Source organism: Dromiciops gliroides, chromosome 2 (assembly GCF_019393635.1).
Source record: "Dromiciops gliroides isolate mDroGli1 chromosome 2, mDroGli1.pri, whole genome shotgun sequence".
Classification (NCBI taxonomy): Eukaryota; Metazoa; Chordata; class Mammalia; order Microbiotheria; family Microbiotheriidae; genus Dromiciops; species Dromiciops gliroides.
The window spans coordinates 436,142,642-436,168,533 of record NC_057862.1 but is presented as its reverse complement, the minus strand read 5'-3'; the positions used below and the strand labels follow the sequence as shown (position 1 = coordinate 436,168,533).

At 39.5% G+C, this 25,892-nt stretch overlaps 1 protein-coding gene and 1 pseudogene across 7 annotated transcripts in view; one reads left to right on the top strand and one right to left on the bottom strand.

Annotated features, from left to right (window-relative positions):
• PNPLA7 (patatin like phospholipase domain containing 7) overlaps positions 1-25,892 on the bottom strand; it is a 216,071-nt gene that overhangs the window by 38,407 nt on the left and 151,772 nt on the right. For all 7 annotated transcript variants that reach the window (XM_043982286.1, XM_043982285.1, XM_043982287.1 and 4 more), the window contains 4 exons: positions 16,173-16,236; positions 7,071-7,239; positions 4,866-5,048; positions 4,144-4,262 (listed from right to left, as the gene is read on the bottom strand). In XM_043982286.1, coding sequence (XP_043838221.1) covers positions 4,144-4,262; positions 4,866-5,048; positions 7,071-7,239; positions 16,173-16,236 — 535 coding nt within the window. The remainder of the gene's footprint in view (positions 1-4,143; positions 4,263-4,865; positions 5,049-7,070; positions 7,240-16,172; positions 16,237-25,892) is intronic.
• LOC122740289 lies at positions 10,446-10,905 on the top strand (annotated as a pseudogene).

Below are 25,892 nucleotides of genomic sequence, written 5' to 3'. Positions count from 1 at the left end.
CATTCCTGTGACATCTTTTTGGCTTCTTGATCAGAATTCAGTCTGGTACATTCTCTAGATCTTTGTTGAGGAGGGGTGGCAGGGTAGAGCTAGACTCTAATGCTTCTTCTAACTCAACCATCTGGGCTTCTCTCAGGTTTCTCAATACCTCAAACTAAACAAGTCCAAAATAGAACTTAATTTTCTTCCCTCATAAACATTCCAACTTTACTACTTCTTTTGACCACACCATCTATCACTTGTCCAGTTACTCAGGCTAGAAACTATCTATCTTGATATCTAGAAACTAAACTGTCTATGAGGCTAGAATTATCTTTCACTCTTCCTTCTTGCTCACCAGCCAAATCCAAACGAATTACTGATTCTGGTTGATTCTATCTCCAAAATAACTCTTGCACACAATCCTCCCTCTCCACACAAATGACTAACCAATTTAGTTCAGGACTCCTCACATATCACCTGGATAACAGACTAGAAGCCCGTATTTATGTAATACTTTTTTTTTTGGGGGGGGGTTAGGCAATTGGGGTTAAGTGACTTGCCCAGGGTCACACAGCTAGTAAGTGTTAAATGTCTGAGGCCGGATTTGAACTCAGGTACTCCTGACTCCAGGGCTGGTGCTCTATCCACTGCGCCACCTAGCTGCCCCTTATGTAATACTTTTTAGTTTACAAAGCACTTTTCTCACAACTCTACAAGGTAGGTAGGATAACTATTATCATCCCCATTTTATAGATGAGTAGACTGACTCTTTTAAAAAATAATAATAAACATTTTTATTTAAAGTTTTGAGTCCAAAATTCTATTCCGCCTTCCCTCCCTCCCCTTGCTGAGGTGGCAAGAAATCATATATAGTGTGGTAAAAAACAGAAGTTTTAGCTGAATCATTTGAGAGTTGAGCGCATGCTACTGAAGCAGCTTTTGAAGGACCACCCTTTTGAGGAGGAGACCATGACGAACTTCCAGCACACCAGCTTAAAACTGAGGGAGGAATGGAAATTTGCTCTCTCTGGCTTTTCAGCTTAGCTGTGGTGACGCAAGTGTTTGGTGTTCAGTGCTGGTTCTCGGCCTGGCAGGCAGTTTGGAATTTGGTGAGTTTTATAAAGGAATATAGACTAAGCTTAGATCTAAGATTATTCATTTGTATTTCTACTTTCCTATTTCCCTAATTCGTATCACCTTTTGTTGTCTAATTAATTCCCAAACAATAAAAACTAATTCCTCACTGATTAAAGCTCAGAGGCTTCTTTTTCTTGGTGGTCTGGGAGATATATAAGGGAAAAGTTAAAAAGGGGAGTTTAATGCTCATATATGCAATTTTAAATCTCACAATAGGTTATACATATGCAATTATGTAAAACATTACCATATTAGTCACTTTGTATAAGAAAATTTGAATAAAACAAAATGAAAGAAAGTGAAAAATAGCATGCTTCAGTCTCTTCAGTCAATATCAGTTCTTTCTTTGGAGGTGGATAGTATGCTTTATCATTAATCCTTTGAGACTGTCTCAGATCACTGTATTTCTGAGAATAGTTAAGTTATTCACAGTTCTTTATCAAACAATATTGCTGTCACTGTGCACAACATTCTTCTGGTTCTGTTCACTTCACTATACATTAGTTCATATAAGTCTTTCCAGGCCTTTCTGAAATTATCCTGCTTGTTATTTCTTATAGCACAATAATATTCCATCACCATCATATACCACAACTTGTTTAGCCATTCCCCAATTGATGGGCATTCCTTTGATTTTCAATTCTTATCCACCACAAAAAGAGCTGCTATAAATATTTTTGTGCAAATAGATCTTTTTTTCTCTTGGGGATGTCTTTGGGATATAAACCTAGCAGTGGTATAGCTGAATCAAAGGGCAGGCACAGTTTGATAGCCCTTTGAGCATAATTCCAAATTGCTCTGCAGAATGGATGGATTAGTTTACAACTCCACCAGCAGGGGATTAGTGTCCCAGTTTTCTCACATCCCCTCCAACATCCAATATAGTAAACTGACTTTTAAAGAGGTTAAGTGACTTGTCCAAGGTCATATAGCTAGTGAATAGTAGAGCTGGAAATAAAACCAAGATTATCTATTTCTAACTCTAATATTATTTCTTCTATATCACACTGTCTTTCAATTCTTCTTACTGATCTTTGCACAAGACTGATCATGTCTGTCTGCCAAATACCTTCAGTATCTTTTTGTTACTATAAGCTCTATGGTTGTCCAAGTATTTAAAAGGGCCTCCACAATTTGGCTTCAAACTACCTTTCCAATCTTATTTCACATTATTCTCCTTCACATTTTACACGTTCCAGCTAAACAAGTAGAGTAGTTATTCCTTGAACACATTTGCCTCCACATATTTCCATGCCTTGAATGCACTCCTTCCTCATTTCTATTGACTGAAATCCTCTTCCTTCAAAGTTAGTTTAGGTGGACTTTTCCACAAAGCACTTCCTCATCCCCACCTCTTTTTGACCCCCACCCCAGTTTAAAATTATCTCCTCTTCCTCAAATTAGAGTATTTTGGCTGAATCTCTCTTTTGTTCCTTTCACATTCTACCATGTTCCTATCATTTTGTCATACTTATTTTTGCTCATGTTGTATCCCCTCAATACAGTATAAACTCCTTCTCCTTCTTCTTTTTTTTTGGGGGGGGGGCAATTGGGGTTAAGTGACTTGCCCAGGGTCACACAGCTAGTAAGTGTTAAGTGTCTGAGACTGGATTTGAACTCAGGTCCTCCTGAATCCAGGGTCAGTGCTCTATCCATTGTGCCATCTAGCTGCCCCCAGTATAAACTTCTTGAAGACAAAATAGCATGTCATTTACCATCTTTCTGTCATCTACACAGTTTACTGCACATCTAGACACATAAAATGCTTATTGAAATTAAATTTGTTGACATCAAGTATGACACTTTCTAGGCTTCTAGTCAGAGCCACAGGAGCATCCATCCTAGCAAAAGATATGTATAGGACCAGGTTCCATTAAGTTATAATATAACCACTAGCTGCATTTCTTCCCAGTGTGCTGCATGAGAAAGGACATTGGAGTAAGGAGTCTGCAGACCTGTACAAGGAGTCACTTAAACTTTCTGGGTCTTGGCTTCCTTAACTGTAATTAGAAACCCCATCCCACCTGCCTCATAGGGTCATTGCAAAGATCAAATGTGGGAATGTATGGGAAGGTATTTGTAAACTGCAAAGTGCTGAACACATCTTAGTGTTATTATGATCATCAGCAGCATTCAAGAATGAACATTCATAATAGGTTCTTAAATATGCTATCAACAAATATAGTTATAGTCAATCTCTTCCAAATAGAAAGGCATTCTCTTTCATTATCCCACCTCCACCCAACTAAGGCCCCATGATTCTAGGTTTATTCTAAATAAACATAAAGTAGCAGCAATACAAATCAAAGTCTTAGGGAAAATGACAAATATCCTGAAAATGAGGGATGAATGATGCCAAAGAGTAAAAAAAAAAACCCCAGGATACCATAATATCTTCATGGAATCAGAAAATTTAAGTGAAAAGGTGAAATCCAGAGAGATATTAACAGCAAGAAATGTTAAATCTAAAAATACTTTAAGGAATTAACTTGCACTGAGAATGAAGAGAGAATTTTTCATCTCTTAAAGATGATCCATGGGGTTTAACGAGTTCTAATTTCAAAAAATCCTGTGAGGTATTTGTAAAAACTTTCAGGAAATTACTGAAGGTCAAAATTGCAAATCAGAAAAATGAAATACAAATCGAGTTTTTTCCTATTGTCTAAATTCAGACCTTTGCCACAAAACCAGAAGTCTTCAGAGGACTGAGGGCTCTGGCAGGGCTCCTTATAATGGCTAGTTATTGATATTCCTGCTCTGTTCCCTGATGTGCACACTATGTAGGATGCCCTACAAATCCCTTTAGGGGATTTTGACCATGATTCAAAAACCAACCCCAGCCAAGTCCTGAACAGGAATAGCTCCTTGGCAGTTTTATTCCTTTTTCTGCAGAGGAAGAACCTCATCTTGACACCAGAAGGTGGGAGAGTAGAACTCTATAGTGAAAAGCAAATGGTTCATCAGGTCTAAAGAAAATCCTCCAACTCAGCTCAGAATTTTGGGGGGCACATCAAAGGAACTCACCTTGCTCCTCCTCCTCCAAGCACTAATGCAATAGCATTGCCAGTCAAAACTCGAGCTAGGCGGGAAAAGTCAGAGTACAAGTCAGGAGGCTTCTGGAATACACGTTCATACATTTCCACCTATGAGAGAGTGAAAAAAAAAATTTCACCCAGTGCTTGGGGAAGCTTCTCAAATTACAGGACCAACCCTATCTCTGGCCCAGGAGCTTAATCAGTACAACCATGCCTTATTTAATTAATTTATTTTGGCAGGGCAACAGGGGTTAAGTGACTTGCCCAGGGTCACACAGCTAGTAAGTGTCAAGTGTCTAAGGCTGGATTTGAACTCAGGTCCTCCTGAATCCAGGGGGGTTACTTTATCTACTGTGCCACCTAGCTGCCCCCACAACCATGCCTTATTAATTTGCCTCCCTTCTTGTTTCTTCAGTATACCAGAAGTTTAAGTGTAAGATATAGCCAGTCTGTACCTTAGAAGAGCCACCAGGGCTGGTGAGATGGTGCTGTGACCCTAGCCTCCAAAAATGTGATATCCCAAGGAAAGAACCTCTTCTTTGTCATGGCACTGAGCATGCAGTTTTCTAATTTAAGTGCCATCATTCCCATGAAAGAGGTTAGGGAAACTGTTGCCCCAAATAACTTGAGAAGTCAGAAGCAGGATTCAGGAGTCTCAAATGACAGATGTTGGGGAAAAGACTAAAAAGCAGACTTAGTTCTGACTCTTACCACTTTTGCCCGGGTCCTACGAGAAAAGACCCGGCGGGGGCAGCGAAGGTGCAAATGGCCTGAACACCAGGTTCTCATGTTAAGCCACTCAACTGTGCGGGAAGGCTCTGGCCCATCCTCCTTGTGAAGCAGGATCAATTGCTTCTGAGCACGAACAGCTGTGTTTTCCAACATCTTTTCCAGCTAAAGGACAGAAGATGGTCAGAAGTTCCTGTGCCCCAGGCTCAGGTCTAGATTCAGGTCAAGATGAAGATGAAAATATTGGATATATTCATATACCCATGACCAACTTTTTGTTTTGGGCCTTAATATATTTCTTCTGCTCAGTTTTAGACATTTATATGCTGTAGAAAAACTTTCTGTAGAACAGAACACTGCCACAGAATCCATATCAATCTGATGGTAAATTACTCCTGGTGTTAAAATATCTTCTAATGAGAGTCTACTGGTCATTATTCCTGTCTGACTACAGCAAATCCTTTTTATAAAGATGAACATCAACTTTCCCTGCAATCCCAGAAAGAAATATCTCCTGAAACCATCTAACCCCTATATTTCTGAATCATATGATTTCTAAGCAGAGGTTCTATGGACCCTTTTGCCGGGGAGTCAGTGTCTTATAGTTGTGCTATACCAAAGAAAGATAGGTCTTGTTTTGTTTGTCATTGAGGAACTGGAATACAGACTTAGAAATATGACTAGAGAGTACGGTTAGAAAGAACCCTTGTAGGAGGGCCTGATCAAATAGAGAGACCAACACCTGAGATTTCCTGGACCAGTGGACATGAACATATACCAGAAGAGACCTGGGTAGACCAGGAAAACCCTAGCCAACTCCTTACTATACCACCAGCTCTGTTTGGCCATTCTTTTTTTTTTTTTTTAGTGAGGCAATTGGGGTTAAGTGACTTGCCCAGGGTCACACAGCTAGTAAGTGTTAAGTGTCTGAGGCCGGATTTGAACTCAGGTACTCCTGACTCCAGGGCCGGTGCTCTATCCACTGCACCACCTAGCTGCCCCTTGCTTGGCCATTCTTGATTATGTGCTCCATTAAACAATTAATCTTTTCTGAGCACTTGTTATATGCTCAGCCCTGAGAAAGGCACTGTGGAGAATAAGAGAGGAACACACCATCTCTATCTTATAATAACTTATAACTTACAACTAAGTTACACAGACAAGGAGAATGCATAAGAAATACCTTATTTTTAAAAATATAAGACACTATATGATAATGCATGATAGGGATTAGAGAGGGAGAAAACACTTTTGGAACTTTCCTGGGGACTCAAAAGGATATTGTAATGATGGGTGGGAAAGGAAAATGACCCTCCACTCCCCCAAAAATCATCTTGATCTATCGTGTATTTTTCATCAACTTATTGTATAATCTAAGGGGTAGATAATAAATCTATCTTGGGAACTCTTATTTACAATTTTGTAAAGGTATACATATGAGAAGAATGCTGCTAAGAGCTGAGAGTAGGCTGAGAAGCCATCTTACAGGCACAGACAAAATGAAGCACAAAGTAGGGAGGTAGAGGACAGGCAGGTTTCTTTGGCAAAGGACCAAAAGGTCCTAAAGACATCTTATTTATAAAAAGAATTAGCAGAAGGCACAATTTGGGTGTGGCACATCTGGTCCATGAGGTTCTATGACAGGAAGTGGCAGTTTTCTAGCTCCCAATGAGGGGAAGGGGCCTCAGAACAGCTTGAGTTTAGAAATAAGCTCTACTGAAATAGAATCTTTTTTTTTTTTTTTTTAGTAAGGCAATTGGGGTTAAGTGACTTGCCCAGGGTCACACAGCTAGTAAGTGTTAAGTGTCTGAGGCCGGATTTGAACTCAGGTACTCCTGAATCCAGGGTCGTTGCTCTATCCACTGTGCCATCTAGCTGCCCCCCTGAAATAGAATCTTAAGATCATAAGTCCAGAGCTGGAAGAGACCTCAGAATTTAAGCTGTCCAACCCTTTCATTTCACATATGAAGAAATTGAGGCTCAGGGAAGTTCAGTGATTTGTCTAGGTCAAACAGGTGTAAGCATCAGGGACAGGATTTGAACCCAGGTCAGCTGACTGCAAAGCCAGTGCTTCTTCCTGATCCTTCATGTCCTTTGTTCTCCATAACATCTTATACTACATCAAGCCCCAATAGCTTAGAGCCAGCTAAATAATACCCTCATACTAGTAAAACCCTATCTTCTCACCTCGCCTACAGTGGGCTCTTGTTCTCCCAGCCCCACAATCAGGATACAGTCTGCCTGCCGAATACAGCGCTGGGTCCATGGGGTCAAGGTGCTGTCTGCCTGGTAGAGTACAATGCGGTGGATGTCTTCCTGTTGTCCCAGCCAACTGGATAATCTGTATTCATGAATACTGAAAGACACACAAAGTAAGACCTCATTAATGCCCACTGTACTGTTTCCTCATGAAAGGCCACTTCCTGAACAAGACAGAACATTATACACAAAGACCAAAAATGTCCCAGCCCACACATGTGTTCAATCACCACAGCCTCTCCAAGTTAGCAGCCAGATGGCAAAATTGATTAAATCAGCATTCTTTCCCATTTGTTCAGCATATGTGGTTTTCTCTGGGACAGGCTATGTCCAAGGATAATTTTCTTCAAGAGAACATCTTCAGTGCCGAGAGTACTCTCCCCAGCTGAGGCAAATATCCTAGAATCACAGGGACCTTAGTGGCCATCAAATCTAAACTCAACATTAATGGAGATCTCTCTATAACCTACCCAACAAGTGGCCATCCAGCCTCTGATGGAGGCCTCTGAGGAGGGAGATCTTACCACTTTTCAAGAAATTCATTCCACTTTGGCACTGCTTTCATTGTTAGCAAGTTGTTCTTGACATCAAGCCTATATTGGCTTCTTTTCAACTTCTATCCATTGCTCCAGGTTCTGCCCTCTGGGGCTGAACAAAATAAAAGTAATCCCTTCTCTACATGACAACTCTTCAAATATTGAAGACACCCTGAGTCTCCTTCTCTCTGGGCAAAATATACCAAGTTCCTTCAAATCAATACCCCAAACTGAACACAGTACACCAGCTGAGGTCTAAGGAGAGCAGAATACAGTATAAAACTACACCTCCATACTCTTGGGAACAATGTCTCTCTTAATGAAACACAAGACTGTATTAACTTTTCTTTGGCTACCACATTACATTACTAACTCATGCTGAACCTGAAGTCCACTAAAAACCCTGTATATTATTCAGAAATATTTCCGGGGGCAGCCAGGTGGCACAGAGGATAAAGCACCGGCCCTGGATTCAGGAGTACTTGAGTTCAAATCCGGCCTCAGACACTTGACACTTACTAGCTGTGTGACCCTGGGCAAGTCACTTAACCCCCATTGACCCGCAAACAAACAAACAAATATTTCCATCTGAAGCTATGGAAAAATTGGAACACTAATGTATTGTTGGTGGAGCTGTGAACTGATCCAACCATTCTGAAGAGCAATTTGGAATTATGCCCAAAGGGCTGTGCATACCCTTTGACCCACCAATACCACTTTTGGGTCTTTTTCCCAAAGAGACCATGGAAAAGGGAAAAGGACCCACATGTACAAAAATATTTATAGCTGCTCTTTATGTGGTGGCAAGGAATTGGAAGTTGAGGGGATGTCCATCAATTAGTGAATGGCTGGACAAGTTGTGATATATGAATGTAATGGAATACTATTGTGCTGTAAGAAACATTGAGCAGGAGGAGTTCAGAGAAACCTAGAGGGTCTTGCATGGGCTGATGATGAGTGAGATGAGCAGAACCAGAAGAAACATTGTACACAGTATCATCAACATTGAGTGTTGATCTACTGTGATGGACTAGATTCTTCTCACCAATGCAATGGTACAGAAGAGTTCCAGGGGACTCATGATGGAAGAGGATCTCCAAATCCAGGAAAAAAAAAGAACTGTGGAGTATAGATCCTGATTGAACCATACTATTTCTTTTGTTTTTGGTGCTGTTGTTTTTCTATTTTGAGGTTTTTCCTCATTGCTCTGATTCTTCTCTTATACCATGACTAATGCAGAAATATGTTTAATGTTATTATATATATATATACATATATATATAACCTATATCAGTATATCAGATTACCTGCTGTCTAGGGAAGGGGGGAGGGAGGGGAGGGAGGGAGAAAAGTCTGAAATTGGAAAGCTTGTATAAACAAATGTTGAGAACTATCTTTATATGTAGCTGGAAAAAAATAAAATACTTTTATCAGGAAAAAAAAAGAAATATTTCCATCTGACTATCTTCCTAGGTCAGCTAGGTGGTGCAGTGGACACCTACTAGCTGTGTGATCCTGGGCAAGTCACTTAACCCTGTTTGCCTTAGTTCCTCATCTGTAAAATGAGCCAGAGAAAGAAATCCCAAACTGGGGTCACAGAGTCAGACATGACTGAAAACGACTCAACAACAAACAATGACTATATCCCCCACTCTGTACTTATGAAAATGATTTTTTGTATAAAAGTGTGGGACTTATTATGCTTACTGAATTATGCTCTGTGTGAGTCTTTGTGACCCCAGACCCCATTTGGGGTTGTCTTGACAAAGATACTGGAGTAATTTGCCATTTCCTTCTCCAGCTCATTTTACAGACGAGGAAACCAAGGCAAACAGGTTTAAGTGACTTGCCCAAGGTTATACAACTAATAAATGTCTGAGGTCATATTTGAACTCAGGTCCTCCAGACTCCAGGTCTGGCACCCCATCCACTGTGCTACCTAGCTTCCCTGAATTATGCTCTAGATTGTCAATATCTTTTTGGATTGACTCTGTTGTTCAGTGTGTTAGTTATCTTTTCCCACTTTGTGTCATCTATCAATCTGATGGCCTTGCCACTTAAACCTTTATCCAAGTCACTGATAAAAATATAAGTATAGGGTCAAGCACAGATCTCTGCGATATTGTACTGGGTACCTCTGACTATGGTGGTACTGAACCATTAAAAACAATCCTTTGATTCCAGTCATTCAACCAATTCTGAAACCATCTAATTTTACTATCATCTAGTACAGATCTTATTATCACCTCAACAAGAATACAATTAGATATTTTATCAAGATTTTTCTAAAAATCTGGGTAAACCTTATCAGCAGCATTCCCCAAATCTACTAGTTTAGTAATCTTGCTAAGAAAGTAAATGAGGTTAGACTGGCATGATTTATTGTTGATGAAGCCATGTTGACTATTACTATAATCACTGCTTCTAGAATTTTTCTAGGAATTCAAATCAAGCTCATCTACCCACAATTCACAGACTCTGCTCTTCCTCTATTTATTTTTTAATTTAATTTAATTTTTTGTGGGGCAATGAGGGTTAAGTGATTTGCCCAGGGTCACACAGCTAGTGTCAAGTGTCTGAGACTGGATTTGAACTCAGGTCCTCCTGAATTCAGGGCCAATGCTTTATCCACTGAGCCACCTAGCTGCCCCCTCTTCCTCTATTAAAAAAACAAGACATTTACCCTTCTCCATTCTTGTCAAAACTATCCCATTTTCCATCTTTCAAATAGCAGTGACAGCTCTTTTGCCACCTTTCCATTGCTCTTATGCATTGCATGCATGCCACAGGGAAGAGTCTGTCCCAGGCCACTGTGCAATATCACTGCAGTGTTCCCATTTGGCTGAAGCTCCCCTCAGACAGACAATATAAAGAACAGATCTACAAGCTAACTAAGAAGGTCCTGACTCCCCTCACAGCTTAGTGTGATACTGAGAGATTCCCATGATATGGCACAAGTACACTTTGCAATTAGCCACAAAATTTTGAGAATCCTGAAGTTCAAGGGACTTGTCCCTGGTCTTCCTCAGGATTTTTATCATGTGATCAAGAAAGTTGTCTCTGTTCAAAAGCATCTTGAGCAAAACTTTCTGGTTCTGGATGTTAAACACTGTCTGATTCAGAATCAGAAGCAAATTCATCAGCTAGTTCAACACTACAAGACCAAGAGAATGTTCCCACCCAACTGGAAGTTCAAATCCTCCCCAGCCTTTGCCTGGGTTGCATAAAATTTGATTTATGTACTAAAACAATAATAATAATGTCATATTTAATTGAAATAAATATCACCAAGATAGGTTTAGTAACCACATCTGCCAGTTCATTCAGTAACAGAGGATGCAGTTCATTTAGGCCAGGTAACTTAAATTTATCAAAAGCAACTATGGGCTCTCTTCTGTACCTTGTGAGTTATTCCCTGTGAGTTATTTCTCTTCTATCATGTTGAAGGCAAAGGTTATTCTCCTTAGTATAGAAAACAGATGCAAAATAAAAATTGATTAATTCTGCCTTCTCTCTGTTGTCAATCACCATTATCCCATTTATCCTAAGCAAGGTGGATCCCTCTCCCTTTTGTGAGCTTCTCTTTTCTACCATTATAATTAAAAAACACACACACACACACACACACACACACACACACACACAATGGCCCACCACAATTCCAAAGGACTCATGATGAAACATGACATCCACCTCCCAAGAGACTCAGAGTGGACTTAGAGTGCACTCTTTCTTTTTTTAACCATGGCTAATTTGGAAATTTATTTTGCTTGGCTTCATATTTGTAATGGATTTTGCATTTCTTGCCTTCTCAAAGGGTGGAGAGAATCTGGAATTGAAATAAAATAAAATTTAAATAAAATTTTAAAAAACCACTTTTTCGTCCTTAACTTCCCTTGCCAGATTGTTCTGAGCTTTAGCACTCCTGGCATAATTTTTATAGGACTCTGCCACACTTTTGCATCTATCCTCTTTTATCTGGACTTGCTACTACCTTCTATATGCTTCTTTTAAAAATCTAAATTGGTTGGTGTGTTCCCTGTGTATCCTTATTAGTCTCTTCAGACGAATTCCATTTTCCTTCTCATTGGAACAGCTTCCTTTTGTGTCTTCAGAATTTCATTATCGAGTACCTGGCATTCCTCTTGGGCTGACTTCTCTTGTAACAATTTAGGTCATGGGATCCTACCTCTTTTCTCTGAACCTTTGAAATCTGCTTTTCCAAATTTAGGGAACATGGGAGAATGTGCCCAGATTTCTTCTCCTTTGTCACAAATCTTTACAATAATGTGTCCTCACACATAGTATCTTATACTGAAACCCTGAGAGGAGAGTATCAGCTATAGGTCCAGGGTAGGCAATGCCTTCTCATTAAGGCAAGGGAAAGGGGTAGGAATAGACAGGTCCATACCTACAAGGTGGCATAGTATGAATACATCTAAGGATTTGGAGTAGGGGTAAGGTTTTAAGGTTTCCTTCGAAATCACATTATCATATGTGAAGGACCCTGGATTCTCAAAGGTTATTTCAGGGCAGTACAATCTATGGCAGGCTCTATCACATGACCTCATCATCCCCTCAACCTATTGTCCTATATCTTTCCTCTCTTTCAGAGCCAAACTCCTGGAAAAAACTGCTCATTTCTTCCATTCTTCTCTTAATTCTCAAATATTTGCATTGAAATTGTTCTCTCTAAGTTGCCAATGAGATCATGATGTTATCAAATATGATGGCTTTTTCTCAGTCCTCATTCTTCTTGATCTCTCTGAATTATTTACCACTGTGGACCACCCTCTCCTCTTACATACTTTTTTCTAAGTTTTGTTGATACTGCTCTCTCTTATTCTTTCTCCTGGCAGTCTGATTACTCTCAATCTCTTTTGCTGGATTTCATCCATATGATACCTGATAACTGTAAAACACATCCCAAGATTTTGTTCTAGGCCTCTTCACTCCTCTCTCTGCCACTCTCCTTCTTGGTGACTTCATCATATCCCATGGATTTAATTATCACCTCTATGCAGATGACTCCCATATTTATATATTCAGACCTAGTTTCTCTCCTGAACTCTAGTTCCAATCAAAGACTTATTAGACATTTCATATAGACATATCCTAGAGTCATCTCAAAATGAATGTTTCCCAGACAAAATTCTTTATTTTCCCTCCACAACCTCCCCCACCACCATTAACTTACTCTACCATCACTAGATTCCCTATTTCTGTCTAGTCACCCGGGTTTGAGATTTAGTAGTTATTCTTAACTTCTCACTCTCTCTCACCCCATATAGGCAATAAATATCGCTTAAGTAGTATCAGTCATTTGCTAAATCTTGCTGATTCTACCTCTACAACACCCCTTGCATTTATTCCCTTCTCTCTACCCACATGGCTACCACCTTACTTTATTTAGGTCTTCATCACCTCTAGTTTAGATTCTAACAAGAGCCTCCTGATTGGTCTCCCTGCCTCTCTCCTCTTCCATTGTATGCTCCACAGAGCTGCCAAAATGATTTTCTTAAAGCATGTCACTTCCCTACTTTAGAAAAATCTGGTGATTTCCTATTAGCTATAAGATCAAACACAAGATCCTTGTTTTGATATTTAAAGCTCTTCTCAACATGGCCCCAGTCTACCATTATGGGTTTATTATAATTATTTCACTGAATTCTAGAGTCCAGACAAACTGGTCAATCTCCTGTCTGTCTTAACTTTTGTCAAGGCCATTCTCTAGGCCTAGAGTACACTTCTTCCTCACTGCCATCTCTCTGAATGCCTAGTTTTCTTCAAAGCTCAGCTTAAGGACCATCTTCCACATGAAGCCTTTCCTGATCCCTCCAGCTGCCAGTGCCTTTTTGTCCTGCCCCCCAAAATGACACTGTATTTATTCTATATGCACATACATAACATGCCTACACATATTGTTTTCCCCTGTAAAATGTGTGAAGTCCTTGAGTGTAGGGCTCTCATTTTTCTTTTTGCATCTTCAGCACCTAACATGGTATCTGGCATACCAGAAGAACTTAAAAATGATGGTTAATTGATTGAATATGGACTTTGGGAAAGACAATGTGTGCTGTCCAAGGCCAAGTTTGGCTGAATACATAGGGACTCATCACTAGAAGGTTGGACAACAAAGAGGTTGTGGGTTTATTTTGGTCACAGCAACCCAAGAAATGGATCAAAAAAGACTTAGTGCATTTATGACAAAATCTGGCAATAAATGACAGAGGCCTACAACAGAAGGCTACCTGCCTCCCAGGATACACAGTAAAGGCATTTACTGGGGTGAAAGGGTTGGAAAGGACAAAAATAAATCCAAAGCTATGTGTTAATAAAGTATCCACCTTCAGACAATGAACATTTAAGTGATCTACTTTGAAAATGCAAAACCAAGGCCAAAACAGGAAGTTACTTGCCTAGGGACAACAAATGATATCACCTAAAGAGTTGGTTCTAGTCTCCAAGGGCTTGAAGGTCAATTGCTAAGGCCAAGATAACACACAGATTTTTCTCTCAGAGAAACAAGTCTGCTCCTAGAAGATAATAAGAGCTTAATTTCAATTCGGAACACTGGCCTATATGTGGGGAAACTCTGGAACCACTCACTGAATTTAGTGAGAATTCAAATACCATGTGAACCAATATGAAACACAGCAGTCTTTGGAGCCTGTGAACCCTTCCACATTGCTCAGCTCTCCCTGGGCCACCCACGTCCCAGCTAACCATTTTATGCTCATCAACTCTTTTATTTTCCTGGGGCTATTTGTTCTCTTCAAATACTCACACACCAAAGAGGAAATGTAAGAGCTGGCCTGGTTCAAATCAAGTGCTACCTGAAATCCCTACTGAAAATAAAAAAATGCTAGAGAGCCAATAATTTTGGGACTTGGATCAATTTTCTAGCTTCCATAAGCTCAACAAAAGGAAAAATAATTCACTGAGTGGACCCAGTATAAAAAATACATGATTTTATCAACATTGAGTGTTGACCTACTGTGATGGACTATATTCTTCTCACCAATGCAATGGTACAGAAGAGTTCCAGGGAACTCATGATAGAAGAGGATCTCCAAATCCAAGAAAAAAAAGAAAGAAAGAACTGTGGAGTATAGATGCTGATTGAACCATATTATTTCTTTTGTTTTGGGTGCTGTTGGTTTTTTTTTTTCTTTCTATTTTGAGGTTTTGCATCACTGCTCTGATTCTTTCTCTTGTAACAGGATTAATGCAGAAATAGGATTAATGTTATTATGTGTATATATATGTGTGTGTGTGTGTATATATATATATATATCTATATGTATATGTATAGAGATATATAGATATAACCTATATCAGATTACCTGCTGTCTAGGGGAGGGGGGAGGGAGGGGTGGGAGGGAGAAAAATCTGAAATTGTAAAGCATGTATAAACAAAAGTTGAGAACTAAAATAAATAAATAAATAAAATTTAAAAAAAATACATGATTTTTAAGTTGGGATGATAAGTGCTCTTTTAAAAAAAAAATTGAGTTCAGAGGTCAGAATCCTGATCACAACTGGAATGATGTGTTGTATGATAAAGTGAAAAGAATTTTGGATCTGGAGTCAGAGGACATGGGTTCAAATTCTGATTGTTACCTTATGTAAAGTTATTTGAACAAGTCACTACCTCTCTAGGCCTCAGTTTCCTCATATAAAAAATAAGGACTTTGACCTAGACGACCTCTGAGGTTGATTTTAGATCTAAATCTATGAGCCTAGGACCTCTCTGGGCCTTAGTTTCCTCATCTGTGTATGGGATAATTATGGATTTGAGTCAGATTAAACTCTGAAGATGGGGTCTGGAAGATATCCAGCCCCCCTCCCCCTGTAAGTTTTATTACTTATCAGTTCTACCAATTAGCACTACTTACTTTACTTCTGCTTAATTTCCACAGCTACACCTTAGTTTATGGCCTATAATAAAAATCGTGTCTCTGACCAATCTACCTACCCCCTCTCACACATCAGAATCCCAGTCCCTGTCATGGATTAATTGCAGTCAGATAAGGGAGTGATTTCTGCCTCCCCTTTTCTTTGACATTCCTCAGACTCCTTACCCCCTCCCCTTTTCCCCCTTGTTCCTGGAAAGCATATGCATGTCTCCACGAGCTAAGCACACACCCTGGGTGAGACAGGATTGGATGTTAGATTGTGAGCTCACTCTGTGCATGTGAAGGTTCCCCCCCCTCCTCAAAATTACTAAAAAAACCTAAAAGTTTGGGCCTATCATTGCAGACTCAAATTTGTCATTAAGTTTGCCTGTTCTTGCGAGAATGAAATAAATCTGTCTCTGCTTGACTTGGTGGTCTCCTTGAGTTATTTGAGTAAACTGAGGCAGTTTGTCCCAAACATCTGTAATATAAAGCAGTTAGACTAGATGATCTCTGCAGTCATTTCCAGATGTAAATCTATGAGCCTATGAATTTGGGGTTAATTGGCAGAGAGGTCAGATTCAAGGTTGGCATACCTGTCCAGAGCTGCAGCTCCAAGACGTTGTTTGATGTTGTCACTGTTCAAAAGCAAGACTGGGCCTGAAATACAGGAGGATCCATGAGTATTTTTTAAGTACCCACAACACATGCAAGGCAAAGGACCTGTGCCCACTTTTGCTTTTTAAAAAATGAACTTTATTTTCAATTCTGAATTCTCTCCCTCCCACCCATTGAGAAAGCAAGAAAAAAACTCATTACAAATATGTATACTCAAGCAAAATAAATTCCTTCATTAGCCAGGAAGGAAGAAAGGAAGAAAGGAAGAAAGGAAGAAGGGAAGGGAAGGGAAGGGAAGGGAGGGAAGGAGGGAGGGAGTGAGTGAGTGAGGGAAACAGAAGAAATGCTTCAATCTGCATTCTGAGTCCATCAGTTCTCTCTCTGGAGATTGATAACACATTTCATTATGAGTACTTTGGATGTGTGGTTGGTCATTGTGTTTATCAGAATTATTAAGTTTTTCAAAATTAATTATTTTTACAATATTACTGTTATTGTGTAAATTGTTCTCCTGGTTCTTCTCACTTTACTTTATGTCAATTCATACAAGTCCTCATAGATTTTTCTGAAACCATCCCCTTCTTCGTTCCTTATAACACAACAGCATTCCATCACATTCATATTCTATACCTTATTTAGTTGTTCCCCAATTGATGGTATCCTCTCAATTTCCAATTCTTTGCCACCACAAAGAGCTGCTATAATTTTTTTCTTTTTTTTTTTTTGGTGAGGCAATTGGGGTTAAGTGACTTGCCCAGGGTCACACAGCCACCTAGCTGCCCCTGCTATAATTAAAAAAAAAAATACGGAGGGGCAGTGGATAGAGCATTGGCCCTGGAGTCAGGAGGACCTGAGTTCAAATCCGACCTCAGACACTTAACACTTACTGGCTGTGTGACCCTGGGCAAGTCACTTAACCCCAATTGCCTCATAAAAAAAAAATAAAAAAAAATATGGCTCTTTTACCTCTTTGTTGATTGGAGGATAGAGCCATGAACTCTAAAACCTCTATTTAAGGAAGGAGTTCAGCTCAAACATCTTATTTCTCACCAGGCTGTACTACTTTGGAATGTCTCTGAATTCTCGATTCAATTCAATAGACATTTATTAAATGCCTATTATGTGCTAGGCACTGCACTAAGCTTCTCTTCTACCCCCAGTATTAGGTACTTATTCAAGCACAATTCCAGTCATGCACCCCACCTCCTTCTCCCCAGCTTTTCAGCCTTTTTTATGTCTTCCCCTATTAGACTGTAAGCTCCCTTATGGATGGAATTGTCTCTTCCTTCCTTCTTTTTTTTTTTTTTTAGTGAGGCAATTGGGGTTAAGTGACTTGCCCAGGGTCACACAGTTAGTAAGTATTAAGTGTCTGAGGTCAAATTTGAACTCAGGTCCTCCTGACTCCAGGGCCAGTGCTCTAGCCACTGCGCCACCTAGCTGCCCCCTCAATATGATTTTAAATGATATTGAGTGAGCTTTGTGTCCAGAAGCAATGAAACCATTTGCAAAATGGTTTCTAATCACCTGTGTGTTTTTGCTTGTGTGCACATTGACACCATAGCCTGCCCCTCTTCCTTCCTTTCTTCCTTTTTTTCTTCCTTCCTTCCTTTCTCCTTCCCTTCCTTTTTTCTTTCTTTCCTTTTCTCTTTTTTCTTTCTTTCTTTCTTTCTTTCTTTCTTTCTTTCTTTCTTTCTTTCTTTCTTTCTTTCTTTCTTTCTTTCTTTCTTTCTTTCTTTCTTCCTTCCTTCCTTCCTTCCTTCCTTCCTTCCTTCCTTCCTTCCTTCCTTCCTTCCTTCCCTCCATCCGTCCCTCCCTTCCTTCTTCCTTCCTTTCATTTGTAGCCCCAGCATTTAGCATAACATCTGGCATATAGTAAGCACTTAATAATTTTTTTTTTTTTTTTTAGTGAGGCAATTGGGGTTAAATGACCTGCCTAGGGTCTCACAGCTAGTAAGTATTAAGTGTCTGAGGCCGGATTTGAATCCAGGTACTCCTAACTCCAGGGCTGGTGCTCTATCCACTGCACCACCTAGCTGCCCCTTAATAAATATTTTTGACTATTAAATACTGGAAAGAGATAAGGCAGAAAAGCACCGATTGCTATATTTCTGAGTTTTATCCTTTCAGAAAGAAAAAAAAATAAAATTAACTCCCCCCTCCTCCCACTTTTGATGGTGACCAGAATTAATTACCAATTGTGTTAGGATTGGTTTCCCTTTCCTATTCTGAGCTGTATTTCTGGAGGAAGTGAACTATGCGGTAGCTTTAAGGCACAGAATGGAGGGAAGGAAGAGATGGAGAACAGGCAGACTATTACCTGCACTTAGAATTCATGAAACTAGGTGTGAATTCAGGAGAGGAGAAAGAGACCAAGAAGACACTGGGCATTTTACACACACACACACACACACACACACACATACACACACACACACACACACACACACACACTCGCACATATATATGTGTGTGTGTGTGTGTGTATGTATGCACCTATATACACATCCATACCTACATACATATTGTATGATTTCATATACCCAGATCAGGAGAACTGAGCATGATTTGGATTTATAAAAATCTAGATAGTTGGAACATACCAGGGCCTTTTACCCACATGGGGAAAATACAGAGGCACGGTATTATGTCGTATCAGTTTATCTGCAGATATTCTACGTTGCAAGACTTTACATAAATTAGATTATCAGAAAGGTAGATACATGAGGTTGTATCACATGTGTAAATTTTACAAGATATTGGAGTACATACCCTATCAGGGGCCCCTTTTCTCCTATACAGTCACGATTTTCCTTGTTAGACCGAGAACTGAATCTATTCATATCAGCCCTTAAAATCATGTTATACTTGTAAATTCCATGCGCTAGGCATCTGCCAAAGCTAATTTAACACCTCATATAAATTTGCCAGCAAAATCCAGGGGATGGGAGAAAGTCATTAAATTAAAATCATTTGCTTTTTTGTACTTTCAAGTCAAGAATCCCAGATGCATGACACATAGACTGGGGAGTGAAAAGAGACCACACACCCAGTGTAACACAGGAATAATTAGTTAAAGGGAGGTCACCTGATACAACATTCTGGCCAAGGGGGAAGCAGTGCTAGGAGGTGGTATAATAGAGCAGGGAGAAGAATCCAGGTGTCCTTGCTCTCACCTCGGTGATTTCTTTTTACCATTTCAAAAATAACCAGCAGAAACTCCCTGGCAATGAAAGAAATCACATTGTCTTCCACACTGGCAACCCCATCCCCCCAACTCGGAATAACTCATCTCCAATAGAAGAATAAAAGTAAGCCTATTAATAAAAGAATATGCTATTTAAAATAATGTGTTATGCATATAAATTTAGAGCATCAGATCCTGGAATATTTTCTCCAAGGGAAGTGGTAGAAGCTCCGTCACTTGGGACATTTAAATCTAAACCTGACAAAACAGAAGATATCGTATTGTTGGCAACTTCCTAAAGTAGCTCCAGGGAAGAGATCCATATAGCTCCACCAGTAGCCCTGATGGATAATGAGATTTTTCAAGCAGGCAGGGACCTGTCTCCTGGATCCTTAAAATATACCCAGGAAGAAGGCACATGACTAGAATTTTTCTTTTATTTACAAGGAAACTAAGGCCCAGAAAGAGAAAGCAAAACACACAACCACAAAGTAATTAATTCAGCAAAGTAAGACACACAAACTAAAACTTTTCCATCTCTCTGCTTTCTTTTAAGGCTGCTGACCAGCCTCTCCTGGACACTCTTTGCTCCAGGCTTTTTGTGACACTGCTCTCTTATAATTCATCTTCTACCTGTCTGACATACGTTGTTGCGCCGTCCTGCCACCCCTCCACCCTCCCTCCCCCTATACAATGCTGCCAAAGTAATTGTCCTCAAGTGCAAATAGCTCAACAAACTCCAGTGGACTCAGGAGTCAAATATAAATTCAGTTCTCTATCTTTTAAAGCCCTTTACAACCTAACCCCAATCAGCTGGCCCTGGAGCTAAATGGCATAGTGGATAGAATGCTGGACCTAGAAGCAAGGAAACCTGAATTCAAATCTAGCCTGAGACACTTATTAAATGTGTTGACCCAGGGCAGCTAAGTGGCGCAGTGGATAGAACACTGGCCCTGCGGTCAGGAGGACCTGAGTTCAAATGTGGCCTCAGACACTTAACACTTATTAGCTGTGTGACACTGGGCAAGCCACCCTGGGCATATCGTTTAACCTCAGCATGCCTCAGAACTTTTATCTAGAAAACAGGAATAATAATAGCACCTACCTCCCAAGATTGTTGTGAGGATGAGATAACATTTGTAAGGTTCTTGGTGAACCTTTAAAGAATTCTGTAAGTACTAGTCATTATTATCTTTCTAGACTCATTGGACACTCAAAGGGGAAAGGAATAAACATTTATATGATACCGACTATGTGCCAGGCACCATGCTAAGTGATTTACAAATATTATCTCATTTGATCCTCACAACAACCTGGGAGGTAGGTGACTTTATTATTCCCAGTTTACAATTGAGGAAACTGAGGCAGACACTGCCCAGGGTCACACAGTTAATGTCTTTTTTTCCTAAAAATTTTTATTTTTATTTTCAGTTCCAAATTCTTCCTCCACCCTATATATATATATATATATATATATATATATATACACACACACACACATATATATATAAAAACACCCCATACACACACACATACATATATATATATATGGGGGGGGCAAGAAAACTAAAGAAAGTGAAAAAAATATGCTTCAATCTGCACTCAGAGTTCCTTAGTTCTTTCTCTAGAGGTTGAGAGCATTTTTCATCATGAGACCTTTGGAACTGTCACGGATCACTGTATTGATCAGAGTAGCTAAGTTTTTCACAGTTGATCATCCTTACAATTCTGTGGTTATTGTGTACAACACTCTCCTAGTTCTGCACACTTTACTTTGCGTCATTTCATATGTCTTCCCAAATTTATCTGAAACCATTCTCTTCATCATTTCTTAAAGCCCAATAATATTCCGTATATAAATATATATGAATTATTAAATTTATATATAGGCTATATATTTTTATATGTACTTGTGTCCCCTATTCAAATGTAAGCTCAATATGACAAAATGGATCCACTGGTGAAGGAAATGGCAAATCAATCTAGTAACTTTGCCAAGAAAACCCTAAATAGGGTTACAACAAATTGGCTGTGACTAAAAGGCAACAAACAAACCCATTATGCAATATTGTGTATTACAATTATCTGCCTTTTATGTCTTCTTGTCCCCTTATTAGTAATGAATACAAGCGATAATAGCTAACATTTAGGTAGCACTTACTATGTGCCATATGCTATGCTAAATGCTTTTACTAGACTGAAGAGCTGTGTCTTAAGTGAAACTTTTTATCTCTTGTAAGAGTGTTCTGAACATAGTAGACACTTAAAGTCTATCTTGGTTTTTTTTGTTTTGTTTTGTTTTTTTGTGGGGCAATGAGGGTTAAGTGACTTGCCCAGGGTCACACAGCTAGTAAGTGTCAAGTGTCTGAGGTCGAATTTGAACTCAGGTCCTCTTGAATCCAAGGCCGGTGCTTTAACCACTGCGCCACCTAGCTGCCCCCAAAGTCTATCTTAAATGAATGAATGCTGGCTCTGAACACCTTCTATATCATTCTCCTGTTTCATTCTTCATATCGTCATAGTGATTCTCTTTAGATGAAACAACTATGGTAGCAGCTAGTCAGAAGATGATATTGTAAGGCTTTGAGCTGTCAGACCCAGCAATAACAGTAATGTAGAGTTTCAGGTAGCCCTGAATTGTAACATGTAAGAGAGAATTGTGTCTCAATTCTAAGAGCTGAAGGAGTATCACATACTAACTTAGAATCAGTTATCACAGTATCAAAAATCTAGATTCTGAAAGTATCTCATAGCCCACTGAATAAAACTTCCTTACTTCACAAAAGAAAGTGAGCCCCAGGGAAGTTAAGTGGTTTGCCTAAATCAGAAGACCTGAGTTCCTTTACCAACTATTGGGAGTTTTTGTTAGATTTTTTTTTATACTAATAAACATTATGTAAAACATTACCATATTAGTCATTTTGTACAAGAAAACTTGAATAGGGACAGCTAGTGGCACAGTGGATAAAGCACCAGCCTTGGATTCAGGAGGACCTGAGTTCAAAATCTGGCCTAAGACACTTAACATTTACTAGCTGTGTGACCCTGGGCCAGTCACTTAACACTCATTGCCCCGCAAAAAACAAACAAACAAACAAAAAACCCTTGAATAAAAGGGAAAAATGAAAGAAAGTGAAAAATAGCATGCTTCAGTCTCTTTAATCAATATCAGTTCATTTTTTGGAGGTGGATAGTATGTTTCATCATTAGACAGTTCTTCATCAAACAATATTGCTGTTACTGTGTATAACATTCTCCTGGTTCTGCTCACTTCACTATACATCAGTTCATACAAGTCTTTCAAGTCTTTCCAGGCCTTTCTGAAATCATCCTGCTTGTCATTTCTTATAGGGCAATATACCAAAACTTGTTTAGCAATTCCCCAATTGATGAGTATTCCTTTGATTTTCAATTCTTAGCCACCACAAAAAAAAGAGCTGCTATAAATATTTTTGCACAAATAGGTCTTTTTTCTCTTTTGGGGGATATCTTTGGAATATAAACCTAGCAGTAGTATTGCTGGATCAAAGGGTATGCACAGTTCTATAGCCCTTAGGGAACAGTTCCAAATTGCTCTCCAGAATGACTGGATTCATTTAGTAGACTTTTGATTTATTTATTTTTTAACATTAACAAACACTTCCAGCTCTGTTGCTTACTAGTTGGGTGGCCTTGGGCAAATCACTTTGAGCCAGAGTTTTCTCATTTGTAGAATGGGGAAAATATTATTTGCATTATCTACCTCACATGGTTACTTTATTGGGAGGAAAGTACTTTGTAAACTTTAAAAGAAATGTGAGTCATAATGAAGATCTAGTATAATAAAATAGTATAATTCTTTAAAGCTCTTTCTGCAAAATGGCAACTTTATTCAGCCACTCATACCAAGTACAGATGTTAAAGAGTGGTTAGGAACTGTGAAAGAGGAAAAACATATCCTCACTAGGGAAGCCTCTAGAAATTCCTGCTTTCTATTGTGGGGATGAAATCTGAGATGAGTGGCTTAGGAAAAAAAAAAGTGGTAATATCCATCTCCCTAGAGGAGAGGTAGGGGAGGAGAAAAAGGAGGGCTTGTGCTTCTTCTAAGTCCTACGTACTGGCAGGCATAGATAACCAATGGTTTAACAAAAGCCTCTGAGTCTGAAATTTGGAGCCCTGTGTCATCAATACACAAGCACCTCTTCTTATGTCCTTGGGCTACCAAAGAAGTGAGGGCACAATGAAAGCTAAAGAGAATTCTCAACTCTTTATCCCCTCAGAAGTCTTACAACTCTTCCAGATTTGGGGAGGGTAGTCTCATTTTGGCAGGTATAAATTTTCTTAAGTTAAAGGAATTCTTCTGGGCCCAATGCAAGTAGCTTTGCTCTGGGCACATCTCAGCTATTCTACAGAACATTACCCAAGTCAGAAAGAGCCAAAGAATTACTAGTTCCCCTCTACTTTCCTAAAAATAAGGAATATATTCTTAACAAAGAATAGAAGATAAACATATCATTTAATCATCACAACAACCCCATGGAGTAAGCTGCACAAGTATAACATCCATTTAACAACTGAGGAAACTGAGGCTTTGAAAGGTTAAATGGCTGTCCAAGGCCACTCAGCCAGTAAGTGGCAACTCCAGACCTGAATCCAGATCCTGACTCCAAATCCAATGTGCTTTCCATTATGCCATAGTTGCCTGTTTTAAAAACAAATCTCAAAATACAACTGAAAAATTTTAAAATAGGACATTTGTATAATCTTGTCTAAGACCCTTACCCTCCCTGGGTCTCTGTGCTCCTATCTGTAAAATGGAGGAGGGTGGGTGAGAGAGCCAGAAAGGTCCTTTCCAAGTCAAAAATCCTATGATCCTTTTTCTGGGGTTCACTAGGGCTATGTGAAGTCTTTTCCTCATTTCTCCCTATGCTTGTCAACTGATTGATTGTTAAGTACAGGGTAGGTGAAAGGAAAGTAGCTACAGGAATTTGAGGTAACACTTGTTATCTATTGTCCACACATGGACTCTTTGGGAAATAGTGCTATGATGAACATCCATCAGTGCAGGGGCCTGGCTATTGGGAATCAGTTCTTCAATATGATTTTCTTTTCTTTTCTTTCTTTCTTTCTTTTTTTTTTTTAGTGAGGCAATTGGGGTTAAGTGACTTGCCCAGGGTCACACAGCTAGTAAGTGTTAAGTGTCTGAGGGCAGATTTGAACTCAGGTCCTCCTGACTCCTGGGCCGGTGCTCTATCCACTGTGCCACCTAGCTGCCCCCTCAATATGATTTTAAATGATATTGAGTGAGCTTTGTGTCCAGAAGCAATGAAACCATTTGCAAAATGGTTTCTAATCACCTGTGTGTTTTTGCTTGTGTGCACATTGACACCATAGCCTGCTAAACTGCAAGAGTTTTCCAGAGCATAAGAAGTACAATATGATACTGAGAATGAGGCATCGTGCTTTATCTCTGAGCAGAACTCTATGGTAAAGGTCAAACAAAGTTAGGCCTATCATATAGGTTTGCTTTATTCCACTAGGGACAGAATTAATTTGTTATAGTTTTATTTCTTACTTGGGCAAGCCTCAGCACCACTCAATAAGGCTTTCTCTGAAAGGTTGCCACATAGGATGAAGGTGACAATCAAGAAAACCATTGAGACAGGTTTGTTGCAAACTACAGTGTTCCATTTGGAGAACAGTAAAAAATGGTCCCTTTCTCTCCCATGAGAACAGTCTCCAGATTTCCATAAGCAAACTACTGTTCAAACCAAGCTTTTGAGGTCCCAATCCTAGATAGCTCTAGGGAAGGCTTGGCCACTAAACTCAAAACATGTAGCTCCTGGAACTCTAAATTCATTGCTTCTTTGTGGAATATACAACAGTGAGATAACCTCACAAGTTATCTTAAGTATGAGGCTACAAAGTGTAAATGAGAAACTACCATATAACAAGATAATTCCAAATTGTGCCTATGACCTTTCATATTCTTCATGGCTTTGTTGGCAAGCTGAGTAATAACCCTCATCACAGCACTTCTAACAGTAAATGAGAACAGGATTGTGAAGGTAATAATAATCTACTTCAGAGATAAAATGTCTGGCGGGGGGTCAGCTTTCAACAGTGGAATAAGGACTATGACACTCTGTATACTGCTGGTTTCTCTTGGGACTGGATGTGATTTCTGACTAGGGAGTCATTTACTATCCTCTAGGTGCTACAAGATGCAATGGAAAGAATGGTAGGTTTGGAGCTGAGTTTGAACCCTGGCTCTGTTTCTTTTTTTTTTTTCCCCGCAGTTTAAAAATTATTTATTTATTTATTTATTTATTTTTTGCGCGGGGCAATGTGGGTTAAGTGACTTGCCCAGGGCCACACAGCTAGTAAGTGTCAAGTATCTGAGGTCGGATTTGAACTCAGATACTCCTGAATCCAGGGCGGGTGCTTTATCCACTGCGCCACCTAGCTGCCCCTGTTTCTTTTTAACAGGGTGATCTTGGGCCAGCTAGGTGGTGCAGTGGATAAAGCACCCGCC